Genomic DNA, 27070 nt, shown 5'->3' with positions numbered 1-27070 from the left:
CTTAAAATTACGCATGTGGTTTTTTTTTTGTTTTTTTTTTTACTATTGTTGCAATATAAGAATAGCATTGCCTATACGCATCTCTTATTGTTTTTTTGGGTAACTGGGTTAGTTTAGCTCAGCGCGGCAAGCGAGGTTAATGATGAGAATGTTTTGCCTTTTGTTGCTGGAGCATGTCCTCCCTCTCCATGTTTTAATGACACACATGCTGACTGAATGACGAACATAGGCTTTCCTCTGTGTCAGTGGTGCAGGGGAGGCGGAGGGGGTGGGGGGGGGTGTTGGGGGGGGCGTTGTCCTTGCACACAACCACGCAGTCCATCTACCCCATTAGTCAGGAATGAGGAGAGGAGAGCAGGAGAGAGGGGAGGAGAGGAGAGGAGAGAGGAGGTGGGGGAAGGGGAAGGGGAAGGAGAAGAATTGGGGTATGACTCACCATCGGAGAGGAGGAGAGCTAAGAGCCTCCTGTCCCTCTGGCTAGCTGCTGCATTGAATTTAGGCAGCTAGATTAAGGATTGAAAGCACAGAGGGGAAAAAAAAGAGAGAATAGGAGAAGGAAGGAGATAGAAGAGAGAACAGCAGCATCACACGGGGGGGGGGGGGGGGGGGGGGGGGGGGGGGGGGGGACAAAAGAGAAAGGAAAACACTGAGGCGTGTTCTATTTAAGGTGCACTTTGTGGATGTCTCCGCATGTGCACGTGAATGTTTGTGTGTTCAGAGATGGAGGACACATATAAGGGGGGGGGGGGGGCAGCGCTTCTCTCTCTCTGCCCGTTAGCCGCTGCTTTTGTTTGTCGTGATTTCTTTTTTTATGAATGGAGTAGCAGAACTGGGAGGGGCTGAGTCTTAGCCATTTCATGATGTCAGTATCCTGAATGAAACCCTAACCACACCCCCCCCCCACCCCCAACGTCCAGATGCGGGAAAAACCTCAAGAACAGCAGCAGACCCCCCCCCCCCCCCCCCCCCCCCCCCCCCCCCCCCCTCCTCGTTTCTTTGCGTGTCTTCTACACGCTTCAGCCCTCCCCCTGTTCCACCTGTCCCCCTATCAGATGATGAAGTCTCACAGAAAACCAGCAAAAAGCCTGCTGACGCCACACGGACCCCCCCCCCCCCCCCCCGCCCCCCGCAACCCCAACCGCCCCCACCCTTGATTTCCGCCACTACAAGAGTGGCATGAATAATCCATACGAGGGAAGGGGGCTGCTGCAGCAGAAAAGACGTGCTGAAACGAGCACACACATAGACTCACGCGCGCTCCCAAACACACACCCTTACGCTGAACGAATGGAGAGAGAGAACTGAGCAGCGTGTGAGAAGATTACAACGGATCCATCCCTCCATCCATCAGCGTAACAGGGCAGCGGACGACTGTCCCTCATCCTCTACGATTCCCCCTCTCCCTCTGTCTTTCTCTCTCTCTCTCTCTCTCTCTCGCTCTCGCTCTCTCTCTCTCTGCCTCTCTCCCGCTCCCTCTCTCTCTCTTTCTCTCTCTCTCTCTCTCTCTCTCTCTCTCTCGCACTCTTTCTCCGCTTGTGCGACACTGAAAGCAGCATGTTCTGCTTCTGTCTGCAGAGCTCTCTGCTCAAACTGCAGGCTCTGGAAGAGGACTCCAGCCCCTCACAGGGGCCTTCCCCTGAAGACACTGCACCCAGCCTGGGATCCAAGGAAGACAGCCCGCCTCTCTCATGCAACAGCCAGGATGAGCAGAACATACTCCCAGGTGAGAGAGCTTGCTCTAGCGTGTGCCTTGACAACCATCTTCACTGTAGCATCTCTGTCTGCTGCCGCTGCTCAGTTCAAGCTTTCATAATGATGCAGGTTTCTTACGTGACATGTTCAGTGTGACTCAAAGCATGCTGAAGAGTAGGATGGTGAATTACAGAGTGGTTGAATACATATTTCTTGGCAGTGGATTTTAAAGGTCCAGGTTATTTGTTATGTTTTGATATTTGTTCATTGGTGAATGCATTAAGTGCTGTGAATGGAGGGTTTGATGTGGGGTTTTTTTTTTTGGCTCGTTCTTTCTGAAATATGTTTGAGATCAGACTGCATAGAATGGCGTTGTCATCTGTTTTTGTTTTTCTCATTTCTTTGGCACATATTGAGCCATTACTGGTGCCACTTCACACTGGCAGCTATTAATAACACAGTGTTGGAGTGGAATTCAGACTGCCTGCTCTTCCTCACAGCACGACTCTCTCTCTCTCTCTCTCTCTCTCTCACACACACACACACACACACATATATACAAACACATTCTTTTTTCAGTTTTAACACACTCTCTCTCTCTCTCTCTCTCTCTCTCTCTCTCTCCCTCTCTCTCTTCTTTCCTCTTTAAACCTTATAAATACAAACCCTACGTTGACAACTTGTTGAGCTCAGACACTCCTGGGAATTGTTCCCCTCTGTGGTGTTTGCACAACTTGTTTTGTACTGTCCTCCACCCCCCTCTCTTGCAGTAGGCTAAGGGTGAATCAGCACCTGACTTTACTCAATGTCTCTGGAGTTTTCTTTTTGTTTTGGCTGCCACTAGAGAGGTCAGGTCAGTGAGTATGCTGGTTGCTACAGGTGCATCACAGATTAATGTCGACCCGTGACTTCCACAGGGTGTGATTTTCAATGCTGATTTGAATAAATAATCAAATTTCATTTGGTTGTGTTCAGGACATATCTCTCTCCTCTTTTTGGAATTACTGCAGTCTCATTCTTAGGTTTTTACGTGTTTACACTGTCCTCTGAATCGAAACCGAATAACTAACCTGTTTTCAACAGACAGACGAGCCTTCAGATTGTGAAGGTTTACCAAACTCTCAAAGACAAAAAGCTTTGAAACTCGCTCTGTGATGTCGTGGAGTTTGAAAAGGAGGAACAAAACAAATTCCAAAAGAACACACTGAAATTGTTATAAACTCTCTCCATTGCTTGCAAATATATATTGTTCATGTAGTAACAGAAACAGACAGACCAATATTCTGTGGATGTTGCAGTCTTGTACAAGTCTGTGCAAAGCTTACGTTTGAGTTTGTGTGTGTGTGTGTGTGTGTGTGTGTGTGTGTGTGTGTGTGTGTGTGTGTGTGTGTGTTGAACAGACTGCAAGCCAGTTCTTAAGACACCTCAGGCAGAGGGAGAGAGTAACAGTGAGCCTCAGCAGAGCCCTGGACCCAGTCGTCTCATTCACTACATCACTGATGACAACAGTCCCCTCCCATCACCACGGTGCCCCAGCCTTAGTCAGAGTCAACGCTTTAACATGGACCCAGAGGCAGCTCCATCACCACCCTGCTCTCAGCATCTCATCATGTGAGCACAGACTTACCCACATTCTCACCCAGAACCGCATGTGTAGAAAACTGATTTGACAGTTAACCCGGAGGACATATCCAGCAAAAAACAGTAACAAAGTCTCTTTGACTTTGATAAAGTTTCCTTTCATTGAATTTTAACAGTTAGTGATATTATCATAAAAATGTCTGTTGCTTATACTATAAACACCATCTATGCATGTACAGACAGTGCATTCATTACATGTAACCACACATTCATGGAATTGTTTCCCAGCAAAGATTAAAATCGATCTTGGACTTAACTTCAAATGAAGATTCTCTATTCAGAAAAAAATATCCTTAAATCTTCCTTGGACAGGTCTAATGCTTCTGCAAGAAACAAGCTATATATGCATCTGAGATTTGTGTGTATGTGTGTGTGTGTGATGGGTGTGTGTGAGCATTCGTGTGTGCGCGCACGCGCGTGTGTGTGCGTGTGTGCGTGCTTTTTAATCCGTGTCTGTGAGTAGTTCTGTTGTAACTGGTTTGATCTCTCTCAGGGCTCGTGGTACTGCCAGGACCGCTGATCTTGAAGATGTTAAAGATCCTCCCACCATCCCACTGCTCACTAAACACATTCAGACCCTCAAAAGGAAGATCCGCAAGTTTGAAGAACGCTTTGAACAGGAAATGAACTACAAGGTATCAGAATGACAAGATGAAACAGGATCAGAGCTGACAGCAGCAACTTTCAAAGAAATGTTGCAAGGTTTATACTTTTTTCAAGTCATGCTTTGAAGTTCAGAGTTCAAGTTTTAAAGTTCAGCACAAAATCGAGGATGTATTGGGGAAAACAGAGGCATGAGGAAATGTTCATTTCCTTTTGTTTGACAGTTATCACTGTTATGCTCATTTTTCCCACACTAAGTGCTTTGAGAACAGGTTCGGACTGGCTCTGTCCTGTTATCAGGAAACCTAATTAAACTTTCCTGAACTGCGGAGAGAGCCCAGGCATAACTACAACCAGCCAGACAGGCATTCAGCCAGTCAGCACTCCAGTTCCATTGCCCCCTCTGCTGGTCCACTCAATCTCCACAACTGTTTATCAGACTGATGTCTGTGTCGAACGAGATGGAAGTTGTTCTCTATGTAGATCAGCCCTAAACGCAGATACAATTTGTGTATGAAATGAAGAATAACATTTGAGAGCAATATTTAAGTTTTGTCCAAATCAGCTGTTATTTCATCAGCTAATCTTCTGTGAATGTGAGACTAACCATGGGATATGACAAATGAAAAGCTAGCAAAGAAACAAAACAAAAACAAAAAAAACAGAAATGTGAAACAAAAAAGACTGAATTTGTCACAAACATAAGCCAAGCAAAAATTAAAGCATAAGTAACAAACACTGAGCAACACCAGGCTGTAAACTGAGACCAAAAAACAAAACAAAACAGAAAAAACAGTGAAAATGAAATGAAAAACAAACGAACAAACACTAAAATGGAGAGAAACAAAAACAGAACCACAAAAAAGTCGGGTCTAAAGCCTCCCCAATCAGCCATAAACTAAAACAGCAATTTACTCTCCTTTGTTGAGATGTCCCTTCTTATCTGGACTCACCCAGGAGAAGCCACTCATCCACTGACTACAGGTGAAAACACTTCAAGCCAGCAAGCAGTACGTTAGCAACAGTCACCTAGCAACAAAATATAAAAAACAAGCGCAGAAATGACCAGCAGAGTGATTCATAAATGCACACTTTAAATGCAGGTCTCTCATCATTTTGTCCAGCTGCTCATTTAAACTCAGTCACAATAACCAAAAGTGGCAATGGAAATAAGAGGTGAACAGTGAGGGGTATAATGTACTTATTGTTGTCTCTTGTCTCCCTAAGCCCTCACACAACGACAAGTCAGCTAACCCAGAGATGTTCAGACTGATGAGTGAGCTGGCCAAGTCCCGTAAGCAGCTCAAAGGTAAGAGAATTTGGAAAGTCTCTTAATCTCATACATAGTATATCAACAACAGATAAACACACACACACACACGCACACACGGACACACGCACACACACACACACGCACTCTCAGTGCAACATAGTGCTTACATAGACTTAACACAGTGAAGTGTTTGCTGACAAAACCACAATGAGGCATTCACAGACTCAACAGAGAGAAACAGACTATAGAGTGATGTACTCAGAGGCTTTCATGGATGCTTGACACAGTGCGGCGTGAGTTCTACGTGTTGTAGTACTGAATTACGCATTCACAAACAATGAGTTACAATCGACAAATATAAACAAGACATTCCGCCCAGGCATTGTGTCATCTACTCTGGTATGTAAATCCGTAACAAACAAATCTGTAGCAAAACTCTAACAAAATGTTGAAATAGTAAAATTAATTGGTTTTGGGCCTGTCTTCTGCTATTCCTAGTAATAAGGCTAAGTGTATCATAGGAAAGTAAATGTCGTAAACCCATCACTGACAGCTAGTACATGTTTAGCCATTTATACAGAAATGTTCTTTTTTTTTTTTTTTCTTTTTACACAAATCACAAGTAAGTGTTGTTGGTGAGTACATCCCTGTAATTTCTGTCTATTAATGGTCTGTTCTGTTGTTCTGTTGCCACCAGATCTGAAACTGAGACAGTCAGTAGAGGAACTGAGAAGCCAGGAGAGCAGTGAGCATACAGAGATCTGCAGGTACACAAACGGCCTGCAGGAGGCGACAGAGCAGCAGCAACAGCAGCAGCAGCAGCAGCAGCACAAGCCTTCTCTGGAGGAGACAGTAGAAACGCTCTTGAGGAGACTTAGAGAAAAACGTCAAGCGCTCGGCCTCCCAGACAACATGAAGGTAAAGCCATCTGTGCTCACATTCTGTTCCTGTCAGTGGTATCAGCGTCCCCCTACTGTGTGTGTGTACTGGTGGACCATGGTTTGCTTTGCATGAGGTGATTAACACTCACACAAACTGTGCTCTGTGGCCCACAGGAGATGACCCAAAGACAGATGGCCTTGGAGAAGATAACGCTACAGAAATGTCTTCTGTATTTCGAGAGCTTGCATGGACGTCCAGTAAGATCTTTACCTGGTGCATTGTTCTTAAAGAAGGTCATGGCTGATTTGATGTAGTTTTGATTCTTTCATGTGCTGACCTCACGTCTCTCACAGGGCACAAAGCAGGAGAGGAACCTGGTAAAACCTCTTTATGACAGATACCAAATGGTCAAGCACCTACTGTGTACCACTCCCACCATAACGACCATAGTAAGCTTTCCTTTGACAGTATCACTGTTACACACTAAGTTCAAGACAATCTAAGCTTTCCTTTCGTGAATGATCCCCTGAAACTGCATATTTGACTGTCATGTAACATAAAGTTACACATTTCCCTCTATTTTACTCTATTTTATAGCTCTATTGTACAGTTTTTTTTTAACTCAGAGATTGGGTAATGACAAAAGGGACTTTTGTATGGTAAGCTTGTCCTCTCTGTGCATTGCAGGAGGAAGAGGAAGGGTCGGATGAAGATGGCGTGCAGCACAGACCCCTGCCACCTTGCCGAGCAGTGAGACCTGCGTCCGCTGATGAGGAGGGTGACAGTGACCCAGCATTTGTCTCACCGCTGGATGAGGTCAAAGCAGTGAGACAGCCAGTTGTCAACATGTCGAACCTCCACGAGGCCTCCAGGTACCACGGTCTAACTTTTTATCTAGTTAATCCGACTATAAAGTGTCACCCAACTAGACTACTGAAGAAAGAAACTGAAGAAACTAACATAAGTTAGCGACCCATTTCTTGTGTATGTATGTCTCAAGTCAAAAGTCAATAAAAGGAACCAAAGATTTAGTTAGTGGCAATATCTGTAACGATTAAAAAAAAAAAAATGCTAACTGCTATTTAACACGGTTCAGTCCATAAGGAAATGTAAAGTTTTTGAGAGATGTGCTTTGGGTTGGAAAAAAAACCAAAGTTTTTATTTAGTCATGTAATACCTGTGGCAGGTCTGAGCTGCTGGAGTGTCTTCGGGAAGCACGGGCAGAGAAGAAGAGAAGGAGAAAGGCCATCAGAGAATTTGAAGAGCAGTTCTTCAAACAAATGGGAAGGTAAGATTCAACGGAGACTGTTCTGTGACATCATATTTTAATATATATTTTTGTTATGTTTGGCTTTTAAACAGGAATAGGAGGAAAGAAAAGACAAAACATTCACAAAGTATTTTAGCATGGGCTTAATGCACATCTACTTAGCAATGCACACAAAATAATGGAATGGGATAGAGAGAACAGCAAAAATACAATGATTCTGTACACATTTTTTTTTTTTTTTACCTCATGTATAATTGAAAATAAAATACATTATTTTCCATTATTCACTGATGTACAAAACTAGTTCTGTAAGGCAACACAAGGGTTAAATGCATGTCTCAACGGCTAATGTCAGTGCTTAATTAGTGTCACATGTGTCACAAACCAACATTCTTCTTCTTTATTCCTTAAATCACACAAGGGCCCCACAAAAGGATGACCGCATTCCCATGGCAGAGGAGTACCAAGAGTATAAAAGCCTCAAAGCTAAACTTCGCTTACTTGAGGTCTTGCTCACCAAACAGGAAACCACACAGACAATCTGAGAGAGAGATGCTCCATGCCTGCCTTTGGACCAAAAGATGATTTTATATCTGACATATATGTTTGTACCATAATGACACTGCAAATGCACTTTATTATTGATTATTTGAGTTGACCATACTATAAATTCCACAAAGTGGGTTGGACTGATGCTAAGCAAAGGCCTTTTGCTGGCAATGATAAAAACACAGTTTTCCATATTGTGTTAGTATGGTGTCTATGGACACGTCATTTAGAATGAAACGGAGGTTGTTTCTGAAATGATTGGTGTTTCACAAAAAAAAAAAAAGATATTACCTCCATAAATGTAATACGGCACTTTATCTTAAAAAGATTTTTTTTTTTTTTCACCAAAGCTTAAACCATATGCAATTTTTCTCAGTTGTTTTCAGAACTGGTTAAGCCAGTTAGAAACAATTAGAAACACGATGGCCTGATGCATGCTAATGCCAAATGTTAATTTTGATAGAGAGGGGTCAGCAACATTATGAAGCACCAAATCTTATGCAAATTCTGCAGAAATGAAATCAGTAGTACCAGAAATTAAACATGAAAGTTTATGCAAACATTACAGGTGGAGTTTACACTGAATTAAAGGGCCATGGCAATTGTAATTGGACATATATGTTAATGGTATTAATAAAACCATTTTTTTTTCCTGTATTCATTTTTCATATCTATAGTTTTTATCATGACAAGTAAAGTCATAATATTGTCAGATGGTATAGTGGAAACACAGAGCAATGTTCAGCTGTAAAATAAATGAACGTAGCCAAATCAAGAGTGACAAATGCAAAATGGTGCATTTTCAGGAATCTCGCCCAACTCAACCAATCCTTGTTGTCTAGCTTACACAGGTTGTTATTGGTCCCTTTCACAGGAGACAAAACTACAGGAATTTTATGCACAGGTGTGACAAAATGTCACATAAAGTACTGTCCAACATTAGATGCTATGAGTTATGAAACAATACTGTAGTCTAAAACAGGAGATATGCTTGGGACACCAGAAATAGCGCTCTCTGTTAAGTGCAATTCTGCTCAAGTACCTTCACCTAAGATTTGAACAGTCAATATTTCTCTCTTTCTCCCTGACAGCTACGATGAACTTGTACCATTTTATTTAGTGTCTCTGCATGCAAAACCAGCGTGAACTGTTGATCTGTGCTACTATCAAATGTGTATTATGTGTCATGTATGCCACAACCCGAGTCGGACTTGATGTTTACATCCACAATGACAAGCTAAGCTTTTAACACTAGCATTAGAGCATGTTAGTTCTGCAAGTGTTTGTACAGAATGTATGATTTTTTTTTTTGTTGACTTTTTGCTACACTGTGAATCTGTTCTTTGCATTGATCGAAGTCCTTGGTATTGTGCCCTTCTGGTTCAGTCCATTTTCTATACATTGGTAAAAAATAAATATTTTTCTATATCTTTTCTTGTTACCTTTATTACGTCTCAAACACAATATGTTGTGCGATGTCTGTTAGAATAAATAAAAGGGAACAGTGTAGAACATCAGTAAGGAAGTGCTAATGTCAAATATTTCCGGATTATAATCATGCTGCAGGTGTAAGCTTCTTTGTTGATTGAGTTATCCAGTAACTACATTAATCACCAGATATCACCAATGCACATCTATAATACCTCTTTGAAGTTGCATTTCTGTAGCAGCGAAATCTGAATGTTTTTTTCTGTTGTTGTTACCTTTGGCAAAGTGTTATATTACAGTTATACTGTAGGAGGAACGTCCACTGGGGGTTCCCAGTCAGTACTGCTTAAACATGAGCTGTCATTGTTTGGATATTTCCCTTACATAGAAGATATAGAAATAGAAGAATAGGAGCGTGATTGGTCAAAGGAGAAAAAAAAAAAAGCAGTGTTTGGTAAAAAGCTGTGAACGCATGCTTGTGGAAGAGTCTTTCAGACCCCTAAGGAAATGTTGAAGATGTTAGAATGAAGAGTTGTGTGGTCTAGTTCTCCAGACAGAAGAGCTGGAGAAAGGATGGTGCACATGTCAGGTTAGCGTCCCACGCTGATATTGCAGGTCTTGCAGCTGGGGTCTTTCTTGGCGTTGACTGTCGACAGGCTCATGAGCTGGTGGCCGCTGATCTCGGCCACCGTGCCCAGGTTGAGGTCCACAGGGTCAGTGTAGATGACCTCCAGAATGAGGTCCTGTGCATGGTGGAAAACCAGCTGGCCGTCCTCATCCTCCACGCAGGTCAGAAATCGGTTATTGGAGATGTCCAATGCTGGCAGTCGCTGCTTGCAGAACTCATCTCCTTTTGAGCCCTCTAGAGCCAGGACCAGGATGACGTAATGGTACGCAGTGTACATGCAGTAAAAGTCCCCAAAGTACAGGTTTGTCTTTTTGTTGAACAGTGCCTCCGCAGGGATTGTGAAGCGGTAGCGGCCATATGGGGAGTCTTGTGGGGGTTTGCCAGTGTTAAATTCGGTGTTGCAGCTGAAGAATATGCCCTCCAGTTTGCCACTGATGGGCGAGCCATGACTCCCACTGTTGTCCTTAACAGATGGTAGCATCATGTTGCCTTGATTCTCCCTGAAAAGAGGAGTACATAATAGAGCACTGTTTTAATACTGCATAACTGAAAAGCATCTTTTAAACCTGATATTTGCCTTCCAAAAAGAAATTAGATGAGTGTTTAATTAAAGTAAATGTGTTTGGATGCACCATTTGTCTCTCTCCCCCTCTCTTTGGTAAGAGATAATTATTGAGTTACTCAGACAAAAAAAAGAAATAACAGCATTTATATTTTTAGCAATGAGTTGAGAAAAAGCATCTAACATAAAAATAGTCAGTCTATAAATAGTGCTTGTTTAGACAGAGAAGCTGTGAAGCTGTGGTGATAACATGCTTGAAAGAAAGAAAGAAAGAAAGAAAAAAAGAAAGAGAAAAGCAACAGGCTCTTTCATATCTACCTGTCACTCATCTACAAGTTTGCACTATCGCAATCTCTCAGAGAGGACCTTTAATGGACAACAAATGAATTTAATATAATTCCATTATGATTTTGCACATTTCACATCATATCCAAATTTATCTTGCAGCAGCCTGCAGCAGCTTGCAAATATATAGCCTGTCCGCTGAGTGTTCATTAACTCCAGCTCAGCAATGCTTTAAAAGTATTTCTGACAATAAATTTCTGTCAAAAGCTGAACAGATGTGTCTGTGGGAATAAATACCCATCTAAAACTCAAAACAAACCAGAGAAATCTGCTTTTGTTTAAACCTTGTTTGCTTACCCTTCTCTGACTCAAGAATTATTCAGACTTTCCCATTCAATAAATGTCAAAGTCCTTATATTAGCCCAAGGGGAACTGTGGCTTTTCAGTAGGGGCTTGAACACCCACTCAGACAACACTATGAGAGCTGCCTTTATGTTTTACTAATAAGGTACTCTGATGGATATGTGCTGCTGGATAAAAAAACGAAAAGAGAAAAGGAAAAAAAAACAGTGAAAGCCTTAGAAGATAAATGAATAACGAAACAAAAGAGTAAAGCTGTGTTTCTTTCTTTATTTACTATACTCAGAGTTGGGTGCCCTAAATAAAGCAATGACATCATTCGTGTAATATCAACGACGGGTCATTTGTTAAGCCAATAATCACTCTTCGTCTGTTAATTGGAGTCACATACCGGGCATGATCAAAGTATTCTTTGTGTTGGTTGCGATAGAACACTGAGAACCTCAGCATTCTGCCAGCAATCACTTCAGCTTTCTCCAGTAACTGTGTAAGATGGACAGCAGAGTAATCTGGAAAACAGGAGAAGTGGGTTACTATATAATCACACAACCTACAGATGCTCTTTTTAAACTGGACCTTGTTCCTTACAATATTACAGCATACAGCACGTTTACACTATGCACATCTCTGTGAGTGTATGAGTCAGAGCTTATGTCTGTGTGTGTGTGTGTGTGTGTGTGTGTGTGTGTGTGTGTGTGTGTGTGTGTGTGTGTGTGAATGTGCCAAGACTCAGTCATACCTGCTGTGCAGAACTCGATGATCTCACTCCATTCAGACACTGCATAGTCTCCATCGCCCTGTTTGGATGCTGTCTGCACAGCTACAGTATACTCAGTGCGTGGACTCAGGAACCAGTGGCCTCGGACCGTCATTGGCAAGGGCACCGCTTTGGCCACCAGTTTTGTCGGAACATCCTGGGGAAGACAGAAGGGATGGTTGAAAAACTATTGCACATTCCCTAGACTGCTGAGTATGTGAGACTATGTGTATGAAAAAGACTGGTCAGGAGGGAAAATAATTGTCCGCACATCCCGTAATCCTACCGGACTGCTGGTCACATTGTTGAATTTGCGTTTATACATGTGCTAACAGGGCCAAAAATACAGAGCGCAACGCCTCATGTAATTTTATCTGTGCATGAATCTTTCTAACCATTTGTAGTGAGAAGACCGCAACAACGGTAACAAAACTGACTCACTTTATTACTGTGAGCTGTCCTACAATATATGACCAATTACTCAGTTTATGACGTCGCGCAGTTCTTGGCAAGAGCAATGTATAAAAAGCGACACAAGGAAATGTCAAAGAACATTAAATTATCCGTGTTCCCTTCCATTAATGAAGACGCCGAGACGCTGACTGCAAAAAGCACCTTCCACTGTCATCTATGTCCTCTTAACAAGCGATGCGTACCTTGTGTTTGAATTTGTTAGAGTTCTTGTTCTCTTTCTTGTTGAGGTCAATGAAATAGTGTGTGATGCGCTCCTTGGCTCTGGAGTCCATTTCCCAGCAGATTTTAAAGGAGTCGCAGGTGATGTTGCTGATTTGAATGTGCCGAGGAACAGGAAGTTCCTCCATTTCGGCAATCCCGCTGTCCTGGGATTTATTTCCTATTGGAAAGAGGGAGAGAGGGGTCTGTGAGTCTCTGAAAGAAACAACCAAGAGTGGTTAGCATTGGGCCAACAATCTTTTTTTTAAAAAAAAATACCAACATTATCCTCGAATACACTAATGATCAATATGGGATATTACTTGCATTGGCATACTGTATTTTAGGGTCCATTCATAACTTTTTCATGTTTTTCATGTTTCATTTATATTTCATTATTTTTGATTAATCATTCAGCCTCATACTCTTATTCCAAATGTACAGGATGAAAACATGGAAAAACTTGTTTTCAGCCAGAAGTAATTCAGTTACTGCTTCATAGCAAATGCATATTATATGGCAATGCGCACAGAAAAATTTGTAGTTCAAATCAACGAAGCTGCCAATATAATCAATCTGAGTTAGGGGAGCTCCATGTTATTCAGGTCATCACGCCCCATTAACGCAGACCCTGCATGATTTCACAGGAAATAGGCAGTGCTGTTTGTAGATACATAGTGTTACCATAGCTAGTGACCTCAGCCTTTAGGGTTGATTGAGTGCAAAAGCCTGTAAACACTGGCTGAACCTATGAATGGGAATGCAAATCTTGAAAAATAGTTGGCCATTCAATTTTGTTATGCCAAACCAGTCTTAAACTAGACTTGCCCAAATCTTACGTGATGTTGACACAACATAAAACAAAAAAATTCTGATTGCAATCACCAGCTTTTCATGTCAGTGTACGACCATAGGCAAGCTATTAGGTATAAACCGAGCGCTTAAGAGAAAAAAAAAATCAATGCACAAGAAAAGGATTCATTGCGCAAAAAAGATTCTGTGTCTAAGGGGCATAGTCAAGGTTAAATAAACCAAAGGTACCGACAAGCTGCCTCCATACATAGCCCTTCTCCCCATTCTTCGGTACTTGGCCTCTGAGGTGGCCCTGTCTATTCAGCATGGTGCCTGGAGGAGGTTGTAAATGGAGGGAGGTGAAAGGGAGAGCCTGAGGGAACCATGGGGAATGCTCTGGAAGTACTTGCGTAGTCAGCAAAAGCACCAGGCGAAAGCACAGAGTAGGAAGGAATGGAGATGAAATGAATTCATTCATCGCTTGGAGGAGATCCAAGAGTGAGGCATCGTTGGGAGTTTCTCTTCCTGAAATGCAAACTTAAAGACAGGTATTGTAGAGAAACAGATGAATGTTTCATGCCTGGGTTGCTTTTGCTCTCCTACTCCTGCGATGTGTCTCTCTCTGTTTCAGGCTGAAAGGTTTTCTTTGTGTGTACTTTCAGAACAAAGACAGGAGATAACAAGTCTATGTCTATGTTTTAGAGGGAGAGCTTGAGGTGTTAAGATATAAAGAATTCCACAGACTGAGCAAGGGCACTGAGAAATACTGAGAAAAGAAAATGATTGCTCAATTGTGAAAGGTGTTGAAGACATCCATTGTTCTTGGAATTGTATTTTCTAATAGATGCCCCCCCACCCCCCCCACCCCCACCCCCGCGGGGGGCGCAAGCACCTGTCAAGGTGGGCACAAGATTAGAAGATTTTTAGGAGCAAACCGGCAAGTACAGTGAAAAGGGGAGGGGGGGTACAGGTTGAAAACCCCTGATCTAGGGGGGCAAGTTCAAATGTACACAAAAGGGGGGGTCGGGGGCATGTCGAAAAAGGTTGAGAACCCCTGTTCTGGAACATAACAAAGTGCGTTACAGAGTAAGATCTGCAAAAACTCTATTTACTTATTATGTTGTTCTAGCACCTGGAGCTGTTTCCTCACATAGCAGCTGTATTACCTGTTCAGCTAACAACATTTCGTGTTTCCAGGCCAGTTTAAAAGTGTACATCTACTTTAGTACCAAGCATATAATTTTTCCTAAAGCAGATGCTCCCTCTCCAAATGAATTGTAGATAAGAACTTACTATAACAATCTTCTCCTGATTTTCTCAGCTCAGAGAAAAGAGAGGTCACATATAGAAGTTAGAAAGTATGAAATGTTCCTTCACAACTATTACTTTCTAATTGCAGACCAGTGACTTCTGTGCTGTGGGTCACAGAGATCATGCTATCACAAGAAATAAAGAGCAGAGCAGTGAGAATTAATAGTTGAGCTATTTTCTTACTGTACAAACACAATACCATTACAATGCAGCACTCACACATGGTGTGCTGACAAGACCGCACTAACAATGAGGAAAGATGAAGGAACATGGTTTCCATAGCTGTATGAAGTGCATCAGTCTCAAAAATGCTGTCACAAGGCAAAATGCTACAAAGGACACGTCAGGCTAGATGTGAGTCAAGTGCAACTCTGAATAAAATCTCTCCAAATGAAAATCCAATGAATAGAAGCCAAATTTAAAACAGACTCCAAAGAGGATCATAAAAGCAAATGTGCACATTTTAAATTCACTGAAAAAAAAACATATAATCTCAAAGTTAATACACAAATGGCTGTGATTACTGCAATCCTTTGATCTTAATAAAACTCCATTAGTGATGGTGGACAACAGAGGTAACAATCTGTCTTGGACATGTAACATGTTATCTGGTTTTGACAGCTTCTTAAAAAGAAAAGGTCAATTAAATTCACTAGGATAAATGGTGTTGAATGTGTGGCATAAGTCATGGATGAACATTAGATATGTAATATTATTTGGATGACATAAGGCATAATCCTGTACCACATAGCAATCAGGTCATCGTGCATTCTGACTGTTTACTTTGGACGATATTCTTTACAGATTCACTCACAACCACATGCAAAGTTGCATTATTGTGGGCACAAGCACTAAAACTACTTTGGACTTTTCTCCTTGTAAGGGCATTTGTTAGAGACACAGCAAAAAAAGAAAGAGAACAAGGGTGGGGGTCTTAAAATTATTACATTTATTTTGCTCAAAGCTACTGGTTCAAAACACAAAAACTAATTACAGATACCACCTGAGCCCATGTTTTATACCTTCATCTGACTGCAGAATTGCTCAATAAACCCCCAGTTCTCCTTTCTTCTCTTATTCCTCCTGAACTACAACTGACAAGTCTCTGATGAGATGATGGTGCCATACATGTAATCTTTATGTTTAAATCATTTACAGAAACATAATATGCCACTGAGTTTTTCTATTGCAACAGTTTCAAAATAAAGCATAAATCTCTGAAATTAGAAGCTAAAATTCTAATTTCATTTGTGCCACACTGTTCAGTTGTTAAAATGCATTTGATCTGGTAATTTATCTTTAAGTCTTTATATATGAATAATCTCTGTATCTTTCCCCCCTTACTCTGTGTTGGTATCTTATAGTCAATCTTTCTCTCTCTCAGTAATCATTGCCTCAAGGCACAGCACACGAAACAACTGACAGTGAAAGAGATTGATCTCGCAGGAGATTACAATGAAAGAGAAAGTCTTTTAACTTAACACATACCAGCTCAAAGAATGCCGCTCTATCATGAACCTCTCAGGCAATCTTCTCTCAGACAACAGACACAGGATCCAGCCCAGTGTGATAGCACAGAGTGGACATAGTTCTGCCCTGCCTAGCAGCACTGACGCTACGTTCTAACAGCCTCCTGTAGAGCTTGGTGGGATTGAACACAGGCTGCAGGCGATTGGCTTACGGGGATTTAGAGTTTGTTTTACATGCTTGTTGGCACAGTCACACAGGAAGAGCTCAGATTATGTCATCGGCCAGGACTGGACTCAGTCACACTGGGTCACGCCCGCATAGAAATTGCAAAGCAGGAAGAGAGACAGAGTGACAGAGAGAGAGACAGAGTGACAGAGAGAGAGAGAGAGAGAGAGAGAGAGAGAGAGAAGGCTGGGGGAAGGGGGAAGAGAATGGCATGCTTTTCACTAAGATAATCTCCTGGTCTGCAAATCCTAAAACAACTCACATTAGCAAGAGGAGAAAAATCCTGTCACATCACAATGCCTCGTCCTCTATCACATTTCCAAAAAAAATGACATCATTGGAGAGAGCACGACAATCAGATAAGAGGAATTTTCCAGAGGTTTCTAGCTGACGTGTTGGTAATCTTTTTAGCTAGCAGTTATTTTAATCTGATGGGCCCTGCTTTTACCATGAAATCTAGTATTATATTATCAAAGGATGAACTTGATACAACATAATTAGCACTACTCTATCAGATAACAAATGTAACAAAGGTACAACTTTCCTCTGAAAGGAATCTTGACAAATCCTACTTCATGGTTACAATTTCTGCAACCTATGTTAATCAGCATCATTAGTTAAGAGAGCTGCCTCAAAGATATTATAGCACAACCAACCAAATCTAATTCAAGCATATCAAAGAATAATACTAATAATTAAAAAAAACCCTTTTCCTTTCAAACAATCCTCTGTATTTGAAACAAACTTGCTTCACTACATGCAAGACCACACAACAGAGAACAGACAGAGCATATAAGGGCATCAACAAAGCCTATCTTCATTCACAGCACTTCTCAGTGAGCCACTCCTCATGTCCTCACAAGGATCCTATTCACAACGGACCCACGTGTGAACTATAAGACACACTGACCAACTTTCCAACGGCATGAAGCGCAGAACAAGAGGATGTGCTTTGTTCTATTCATCTGAGAAAAATAATTCATACAAAACATGATCCCAATAGACAAAATGGGGATCCTTATCTCACCCCCTCTGAAGGGTACTTTGGGAACATCACAGCGCACAAAACAATTCTCGTGCGCATAATTTTTTTTTTTTTTGGTACTAAACAGGAAGCACATTCCATTTAAGGAGAAAATAAATCTTTCAACATTATTATTGTTCAACGGGCGTCATATTGTCAGCAACAGAACAGACACGGAGCATTAATATCATATTTATTCATAAAGTATTAAAAAAACAAGTAAACGGCCCGTCAAAGATTCAGTGTCATCTCAGAACACAGATGACATATTCTTATTCTGTGTACACTGCACACTTGTCCTCCCCTTCGTAAAATTTATGACCCTTTGATGACCCTGTTTTTTTTGTTTGACATCATAGGATTTTATGTTTATATAACATTTCTTCCCTCACTCTCCTAGTGCAGATGTTGGAATGGCAGCAGCTAATATCTCTGGGGTACAGATATTAATGTACCACTCTGCTGCCAGAGGCAACACATTAAAATTTCATAACTCTCAAGTCCCAGGCCTAAAAATAGAATCACATTTCATTCTTGACTGTGATGATTCAGGAAAGAACAAAGTTGGATAGAATGTCATCCTTAAAGCCACTCTATTGTAGTGATTCAAGAGAAAATCTATTTCTATTCAACTGCTAATAACTGCACAGGAGTTAGATCATACCAGATCATGGTATCAAAATCCACACAATGAAACCTAAGTTTTGAAATCAAATGGATCTTTGAACACACAAGACCCGAGTATCAGAGGTAAGGTATCGTTCTGCATTGCTTTTCTAAAATGTCTTCTCAGACATCCTTGGTTAGTATTATCTCTTTATTTATTTCTCTGACTGTCATAGAAGGCACCAGAATGTCATACATTCCTTGCAGGACAGCAGCTTTGATCTTGGATAAGGACATTGTGACACTGGAGAGGCTGAGGTTATAATTACAGTGGAAAAAAAAAATCATTCTGCCTTGAATCTGATGAGCAAAGTCATTTTCACTCAACACAGTCGAGAATCAAGTGATCTGAAGCCGCTGTAATTAACCAAAAAACTCTCTTAATGAATGCTTCAGACGTCCTTGAATATCATTACATCTTCAAATACTGCATTACCATTCCCACAAGAGACTGATTGTCTCCGAGTGCTGACACATGCTTTATTTTTCATCATTTTAAGGAAAGTTTTCATGAATGTTTATAACAACTTTGCAACTTTAGGAAAGAAAAAAGACAGTTTTTGAAGATTTTCGACGAAAAAAATGTCAGAAATAGAAGAGTTATATTATGAGATCACAGACATTGTCCCTTAGTTTGTATGTTTCTAACATGGTAGCTGCTGATAATACCAGAGTTGATAATGTAAAGTATTCCACCAACTGGGTTTAATAGCTAAATGTGCTAATTTCGTTGGGTACCTGAATCACATAAGGTGAGAATAATGGTTTTATTCTTCTTTTTGATGGATTCATTTTACCTCAGCACACTGTTCATCTTATGTCTGCAGTCAGCATTCCATGACATGCTTGTGTAGGAACCAGGGGTCACAAAGAACTAGCACTGCAGGTGCATATGGCTACACAGCAGGGCAGTCTCATTATTCTGACACATCTACTCAACTGCCTGAACTACCTGTCAAAGCTAACCTGTCCTAAATGCTCAAAAGATATGGCTGCCTTTTATGTTAACTGCTTTTTATGGTAATTTAATGCTGTTAGAACAGATTCGTTTTATTTATGAAAGACAAAAATTAATAGATTCATAAATGACAAAAAGATGATCTTACTTTTTGCAATTTCCTGTGCCAGTTTCTGCCGTGGCATGACTCCTGTGTTAATCCAGGAAGGTGTGGACTAACACATGTCCTGTGAAACATGTAATAAGCTGCTTCTATGTTCCACCTGCCCAGTTTGTACACATATCTCCATAACAGTGTAATGTGTGTGAAGGCCCATGCTATGAGGATTTGAACTAAAGATCCCTGGGCAGTGTGATTTACCATTTTACCATCATTACAGTCCTCTCATGCCTACTCTAGGCACTAACACAGGAACCTGTGCTATCACTCTCAACATATATTACTGAGCAGCTTTAAGGAACCAAATCCTAAGTCCCCAGCATTATACAAAGTTTTTCCCAAAGGCGCATTAAGTCTAAAACTCCTGAGACTGAATGTACATGGTTCAGACATCTTCTTGAAAGCCATAAGGTTGTATTTAATCCAGTTTCCCAAGGTCCACTATTTCCAGCTCTTACATTTTGAAAGGCATGTTCATTCAATATGCACCCCATGTCTCAGGGACACAAAGGTCTCCATCTGAATTATAAAGGAATACAAATTTATATAAACATCCATTAAAAAATTACTCATAAAAAAAAAAGCGTTCTATGACGTAAATGTTCTGTGATGATTCATATCACGTTATTTTAACAGTTCCCTCTTACTTTCCTCTTGTTAGTGGTGTGTTATTTTAGTACATACATTTTGTTGACAATTTGGACGCAATTTAACATTCCAAATTATACGAACGCATGTTTACTACTTAACTGTTTAGAACTGCAGCATACAAACTCTTATCAGAGGAACGATGGTAAATATATACATTCTGCTCTTGAACCAAAACACTTTTCACAGTGCTTATCAAAGAGAATGTAAAAACATGTTTTCTGGCTTTAATCAATCTGTTGTGCTAACAGTTAGTAATGAAAAGAAAGCTGACGAAAGGCAAAAGACGCAGCGTCTCTCTCTCTCTCTCAGACACCGTGCTGAACCTCACATAAAGTAACGGGAGCAGGAGTGGTGTCGATGAAACAGCCTGCTTTTTTGGCACAGAGAAAACAACATGAGCTGCATGTGAAATGACGCTGCCAATTTCTGACATGGCACATAACACGACGATCAGGAAGATGAATTCTGGTATCATATTTATCCCTTCAAACAGTTTCTCTATTTTTTTGTGCTTCTGATAGAACATTCCTGCTTAGCACGAGAAAGCCAGGTCCTTATGTAACCACTTGTTATATCTCAGATTAGGTAAACAAAATTGTTGTGTCCAGATTTGCTTTGTTTATGAGTTTGGCTCCTTACCTTACCGTCATTATGCCTTTATTTTATGTTTCCTCTTACTTCAAAGTGTTTCAGTGTAACACAAACATTTTCAAACTATTACATCATGTCTTTGAAAAGACTTTGATCTGAGACTTTGTTCAGTACTTCAATCGCGGTAACATTTTATCTTGTGTCATGACCGAAACTTAACCTGTAGGTCCTCTTTGTCTGAAGTCTAGTCAGTTCAAATGGCTAAACTATCACATTTTTAACTTATGCCTGGACTAAGAAAGCAAAGAGAAGAACAAAAGAACCCAGGAAAATCAGCAAATACTCTTCCAACCACTATATCTCCTCACACAAAACATGCTTGGTGGTGAATGGACTAACGATGATGAACCAAGCCTTTTTGTTCTTATAGATTGCATTTGTTTGGTTGTGTTTATTTCTCATAGTGCTGTGAGCTCCATGAGCACAATTAGTAAATTGATGGCTTGTGCTAAATCGTTCTTTTCATATTGCTGTGATGGAGGCTTGGCAGATGGCAAGCCCTGTCTTGGACCCAGTCCCCACACAGCTGGGCCCATCACTCTGAGCTTCGCATTCAGAGCAGTAGTAGTAGCAGTAGCACTAGTGGTACTGTCACTCTTCCAAAAGCACACACACACAATAGGTTGCCCATTCATAGCCGTTCCCAAGGGTTAACTCCCTCTCTATAACATGCTCATCTAAATATGCAAACACAATGGGTTAGGAACACGTGCCGTCCTCCCAACTTACACATACATTACTGTGTGGGGTAATAAATGTCAGATCAAGTGACTGACTTTGAAAAGAGGAGCTAATCGGTGTGGTGTGTCGTGCTGAGAGACGTTCCGCACAGGGAACAGTTGGGACTGAACAGAATGTACCCTTCTGACTCATTTTTATTTTTCATATCCAAATGATGTCAGTTTTCTTTCAGCGTGGATCTGAGATAAGCACCATGAGCAAATGACAGAGAAATGCAGAGAAAAGCACTGAACAATAGACTGTATAAAACAGTAAATGTATATGTTTCTAAAGGCATTCCCTGCATAGAGCAGTATAGGAACATCTCCCTTTTGAAGAGTAGCAAAACCATTTAGACACACTCTCCTTGTCTCAGTATTCTCTCTCTCTCTCTCTCTCTCTCTCTCTTTCTCCCTCTCTCTATCCTGTCACCACATAGCTGAATGAACTCCAGGTTCTTCTACAGGGTTCTGGTGTGGAATATAAAGCAGGCCTTTTGAGAAATGCAGCTTCAAGATAGAACATGCCCTTCTTAACTTCAGTTACAGGAGCAAGCGAATCCATATCTCAAAAAAAAAAAAAAAAAAATGCAGAATGCGATCACAGCATGTTGCGTATGGTGGATCATTCAACAACAACAAAAAACAAAACAAAAAAAGATACCGTGCTGTTTGTTCAGATTTAAGTTGTGCTGGTTTTGAGCCACTCAAAACGTAAGGCATGGATCTTAATATCTTCTTTTATTCTGGGTACGAGCACCAACAGCCTTCCCGAGAGTTTGCCGGTTGTTCATGGTAAAATATATCAAGGGGACATGCCAAGGCAACATCAAGCAGATTGTTTCACTAAAAACCAAAGAAAGAAAGAAAGAAAGAAAGAAAGAAAGAAAGAAAGAAAGAAAGAAAGAAAGAAAAAGATCACAGCTCCCTGCTATATTCTGCAAAGTCATACCGTTCCTGGAAGAAATCGCCAAGGAAAAGGGAATAAATGGCCGCATGGGGAAAGCCAAAGCACGGCATAGACTCATGTGCAAGATGATCAGTTTGGTAATGATGGTCTAAACATAATACATTACAGTATATTTTTTAGATTACAGAAATCCGCAAATTCCAAATGTTTAGAAATATTTGTACCGGCAAACTGTAAAATTGTGTTAAGAACCAATTTATATCTACTAAAATTATTAAGATATATTAAGATTTAAGACGTGCCCGCATGAATTATTATTATTATTTTATCACAGTCACCACGGAAAACGGTAGGGTTTAATAGTAGAAGCCGGGTGGTGTGCGCTTACATCGCGGCTGCAGTCTATGTCCATGGTGCTGAATACAGCGCAGGATGGAAAGCGAAACAATGAAATCATTTTCTGATGCAAACGAAGAGAAACCCTTTTTCCTTAATGTGATCTGCAACAGTGCATTTAAATGAGACACATCGTGTCTTTCGCCGATGTTAATTACTCTAGTTTATTGAAAACAAAATCTATCACAACTGGAATGAATTTTTATGAACAACTAACAATTACCTAACATGCAAATTGTGCGAACACCGAGTCTGATTTTGCTCACTGTGAAAATGCCTAAAGATGATTTGAAACATAGTTCTGTTATAGCATCCACAAAATCATGAAAATGACAGCTGATCAATGCACACCGTTCACGGTTTCACAATTCCTTACCTTCTCTGTCACACAATTTAATCGCCTCCAGACTGAGATTTTTAATCATATCCTCACATGGACTGGTGGGGCTAATACTTTGTCCCACGCGTGGAACCTCCATTTTTTTCACCTATCCCTAAATGTTATTCCAGTAGTTGATATAATTACGTTCGCTGTGCCGCAGGACTTCACCTTGAATATAGACTCTACTCAGTGCGCTTTCCCTCCCCTCTCCGGGTTCTCTCAGTAGTGAGAAGGTAGCGTCAGCAGATCGACATGGCCAGTATATGGGCTCTACTGCTGATGTGTCTCTGCGACATCGGACTTAGGGGTGGTTGGGGGAGAGGGCGGGGGGTAGAGGTAGATCGTGCTAGATGAAAGAACACGTAACGATGGAGTATCTCATTAGCAATGCATACAGCAATGAGAGGCCACAAGTGTTTATTCATTCCACTCCTGGACAAACCAGTACGGATAAAGGATAAGCACCGAATGAAAAGTAAATTAAATGACGACTTATGCAACAAGATTATCCCTTAACCCGCTGTAAAAGTTTCAGTTGTCGTCTAATACAGTTCATTTTTGATATGAGACGCTATAACATTTCACGACTGTCCGATCTGTCAGTGGATAGACACTGTAGATTGAAAAGACGCTGTTCTGGATGGAAACCGTTCGCCATAAGAATATGAGTTTATAGCCTGGCTACAATCCAGAAGTAGATAACTAACTAATGGGGCAATATACCATGGTCTGATTACAATGCAAGATACTCTCATTCAGTATTCTCAGAGAAGGCAAAATGGTTCTTGTTGTAGTGACTGGATTATGGTGAACTGATCCACAGTACTGAGGTAGCTCCTAGATGTAGTTGGATTTTCTCCGCTCTTTTTTGATTCAAGAATGAATAAACTAAATGGTTCTCTATGGGCTCTGAATGCACCATTTTTCCATTATTTGGGGTGAGCTTAGTCAAAATGAAGGAAAAGTATTGCAATAGAATATAACTTTGCCTTTGTGTAATGTAATTCAGCTTTGCTAATTCTAAACAATCAAAATATTCCAATATGATTATTGGCATCTTAAACTTCACAAAATATACTTCTGAATGAAGTCATTTAGTCAATCAATGCACAAAACGTTCTCTAATTAATAACCTTTTCTATCGTGATTTAATGCATTCGGTCAGCTTTATCTAGTGAACTTTTAATGACATACCGTATGTTTGGCATGACAAATGATTGGTAGTGACAACGGCATATTGACATAAGCTGTTTTCTTATAAAGAGACAGTAGACCTTCCGTGGCTGTGAATAGTAAAATGCCAAAAATAGGAACGAACTAGGGCTTTTTTTGTAACATACAACATGCAACATACAACTGTTAGTGAGTTACTGTGTTGTTTCTATGGAGTTCTGACAACTCAGTGATGAGATACAGAATCAATCCAAACAGATCTGTTGTTATTTTTTTTTTTTTACTTTTACTTCCTTTGATTATTTTTGCTGCATTTTCACTTGACTTTCCTTGACTCTGTTTTCATTAAAATTCCCTCTCCATTACATAAAGCTAATGCATTATATATGCGCGTGCTGGGACTGAGCAATCAATCTGTCTAGCAGGCTGACCTTGGTGCAAATGGTCCAGGTGAAGGAAACCTTTGAATATGAACATTTTAGTTTGGAAGCAAGGGCTCCAAAATGTGATTAATATTTAACATCAAGTTTTTTTTTTTTTTGATGACCAAGCAGTACATCCCAGTGCCAAAACCATCGAACTGAGAATGCATTCTCACTCCTGTGGGAAATGTCTGAAGAAGCTATGTGCTTGACTAGCCACCTATCAAATTAGCCCCTTTAATATAAATCAATGTATGTCTGTCAAGAGCTCTTCACTGGTGGGCTCCCGCTGCCAGCAGATTAGATTAAAGTGTGTGTTGGTGGTGTGCTCAGAATAAAGGTTCCTGCTGTACTGAAGCTATGTTCGTTACTGTATCTTCTCACCCTCCTGAAGCAGAATGAGGCAGCAGTAATCCCAGCACCCCCCACCAACCCTGCAGATTAATAACTGAAGGATAGACAGCTCCCTGCGCACCAACACGCGAGCCTCTTCCTCCCCTCCCCCATTTCTCTCTCTCTCCCTCTCTCTCTCTCTCTCTCTCTCTCTCTCTCTCTCGCCTTCATTTGATCCAAATCCTTTGCTTCAATTCACTGATCAGATGATTCATCTAAATGTGTTCTTCTGTTTACTTGTTCATATTCATAATGTCTTTCTTCATCTAGTGCCAGTGGTGGCAGATGGTAATGGCTTCAGTCTGGAAACAGAGAAAGAGCCCACAGCATCATGTCTGTGGATACAGTAATAAGCTAACCTGAGCACCCCTTTCCTCCAAGCCTGAATGTGTATTTATCAGTGAAATGACCCCAGGCTAATGGGACAAGGGGTGTCGATACACTGCAGCGGGCATGCGCACACACACACACACACACACACACACACACACACACACACACACACACACACACATTGCAGTGGTGACAGAGGGACTGATTATGAGGCTGTTGTCAATTGTTAAGCTGAGGCTGGGGAATGGAGATTGTGCTATAAACCATATCACCATCCCCCACAGAAGATACATACACATTCCTTTATCTTACACAAATGTAGGTCCGAAACAACGGCAAAAGGACCTTGATTCTCTGCAGATTCTCCACAGTCAATTTTTTAGTGTGATTTTGGTAGACTGCACACTCAGTGTGGGGAGGGAGAACTAACTTGCTCATTCTCTAATCAGCCAGGTGATAAATAATATGAGGCTCCTGACTTTGGGGCCCAGTCTCAGTATGATGAGACAGATATAGAACAAAATAACAAAAGATGCTGATATTCAGTGGAAAATGCTACCCATTTGTGCAATTTTAGACATTTCTTTATTTCACAATATTACTAAACTCAGGAGAGTGGAAGCAAAATTGTGTGCTCTAATGTTATAAATAATGAATAGGTTTATTTACATGTTGCCCCTGCTGGCAACATCTCTTACTTAGTGATAGCTTGCTCATATGAGAATCAACTTATCTCTTAAATATAACAGCATAAACACTCTTATTATATTATTATATGCTGGTTTAAGAGGAAAGCTCATTTACTGTAACATTAAATGTGTCAGATGTGACCAAGGTGAAGTACATTTTGTTCATTTTTGTAAACAAATTTCAGTCCCATGGTTTTGGGTGACAGAATAAAACATAATGATGCATCATTTTCCAATGCCCCCTCTTAACCATTTGTCAGGTCTGCAGGATAAATTAAGTCTGAGCTTTCAAAGCACTTAGCCTATAATTTGACCCAGACTCCCAGCTGAAACAGGAGACTTTGAGTCCTAGTGCCTATGAAGGCTGTGAGCAGCTGAGATCCAGACAGTTGGAGGACTATTACGTAAGCGGGAACAATTTCACAGTGTCAGAGTCTTTTGAAATGCTACTTTGATCACACGTTCTCATAGACAGATCAGATTATCTCTTAACAAGGCCTGGGTTATATAAACTCCAAAGAGCCAATGTCAAAGGGGGGGGGGGGGGGGGGGGGGGAGAAAAACACCCAAAGTCTGTCCACACCTCCACAGTTTAAAGAGCAGGACAGAATCAGAGTTCAGGGTTTTAGCACACCCTGGACGAAAGAGCTTCTTTCCAATGCAAATTAGACGCGGAAGCTAAGACAAAAGGCATTTGTGAAGGATTGTTGTTTAAAAGGGCAAAGGAAGGCGGGTTTGGCCATCATTTTCCATTTTTTCTAAATGTGTCAAGAGTTATCCATAGACTCCATTCATCATAATCTTGCAGTGAACACAGCATATTGTACCATGTATGCAACTTTAACACAACTAAACATGCAACAAAAAGAAAATTAAAAAAAAAGCATTTAGGAAGAAACAATGTTGTGGTGAATTCTGTCAGTGAATTTCTCTTTTCCTTAAAATTTGGGTCTCTAATTTGTCCATGAGTATGCGAACCAATTTCTTTTAAAGTAACTGACAATGCATAGGGGTGATAGACAGAGAAATACATCAAATCAGAATTTTTGTGTTTGAATGATCTATTAGTAGGCCCTTAAAAAGCTAGATGGCTCTTAAAAAGCTAGACAGCTGAGGGTAAGGGCATGACTAACTGCCAATTAA

General features: G+C 40.8%; 2 protein-coding genes across 2 annotated transcripts; one reads left to right on the top strand and one right to left on the bottom strand.

Moving 5' to 3' along the window:
* The first annotated feature begins 1554 nt into the window (after positions 1-1554).
* fam13c (family with sequence similarity 13 member C) lies at positions 1555-7906 on the top strand. Its single transcript, XM_030775858.1, has 10 exons — positions 1555-1723; positions 3093-3303; positions 3827-3968; positions 5164-5245; positions 5907-6127; positions 6265-6348; positions 6445-6540; positions 6779-6963; positions 7278-7379; positions 7783-7906. The coding sequence occupies exons 1-10, from the start codon at positions 1555-1557 to the stop codon at positions 7904-7906; spliced, it is 1416 nt and encodes a 471-aa protein (XP_030631718.1).
* A 2022-nt stretch (positions 7907-9928) lies between these two features.
* On the bottom strand, positions 9929-23014 carry phyhiplb (phytanoyl-CoA 2-hydroxylase interacting protein-like b). Its single transcript, XM_030775763.1, has 5 exons — positions 22912-23014; positions 12587-12783; positions 11913-12087; positions 11565-11682; positions 9929-10466 (listed from the first exon to the last, which is right to left on the bottom strand). Exons 1-5 carry the CDS (start codon positions 23012-23014, stop codon positions 9929-9931), a joined length of 1131 nt encoding a protein of 376 aa, XP_030631623.1.
* Positions 23015-27070: the final 4056 nt, after the last annotated feature.

This window comes from Chanos chanos, chromosome 5, assembly GCF_902362185.1.
Source record: "Chanos chanos chromosome 5, fChaCha1.1, whole genome shotgun sequence".
In the NCBI taxonomy this organism is placed as follows: domain Eukaryota; kingdom Metazoa; phylum Chordata; class Actinopteri; order Gonorynchiformes; family Chanidae; genus Chanos; species Chanos chanos.
The sequence above is the reverse complement of the archived record's forward strand: the minus strand, read 5'-3'. Positions and strand labels throughout refer to the sequence as shown.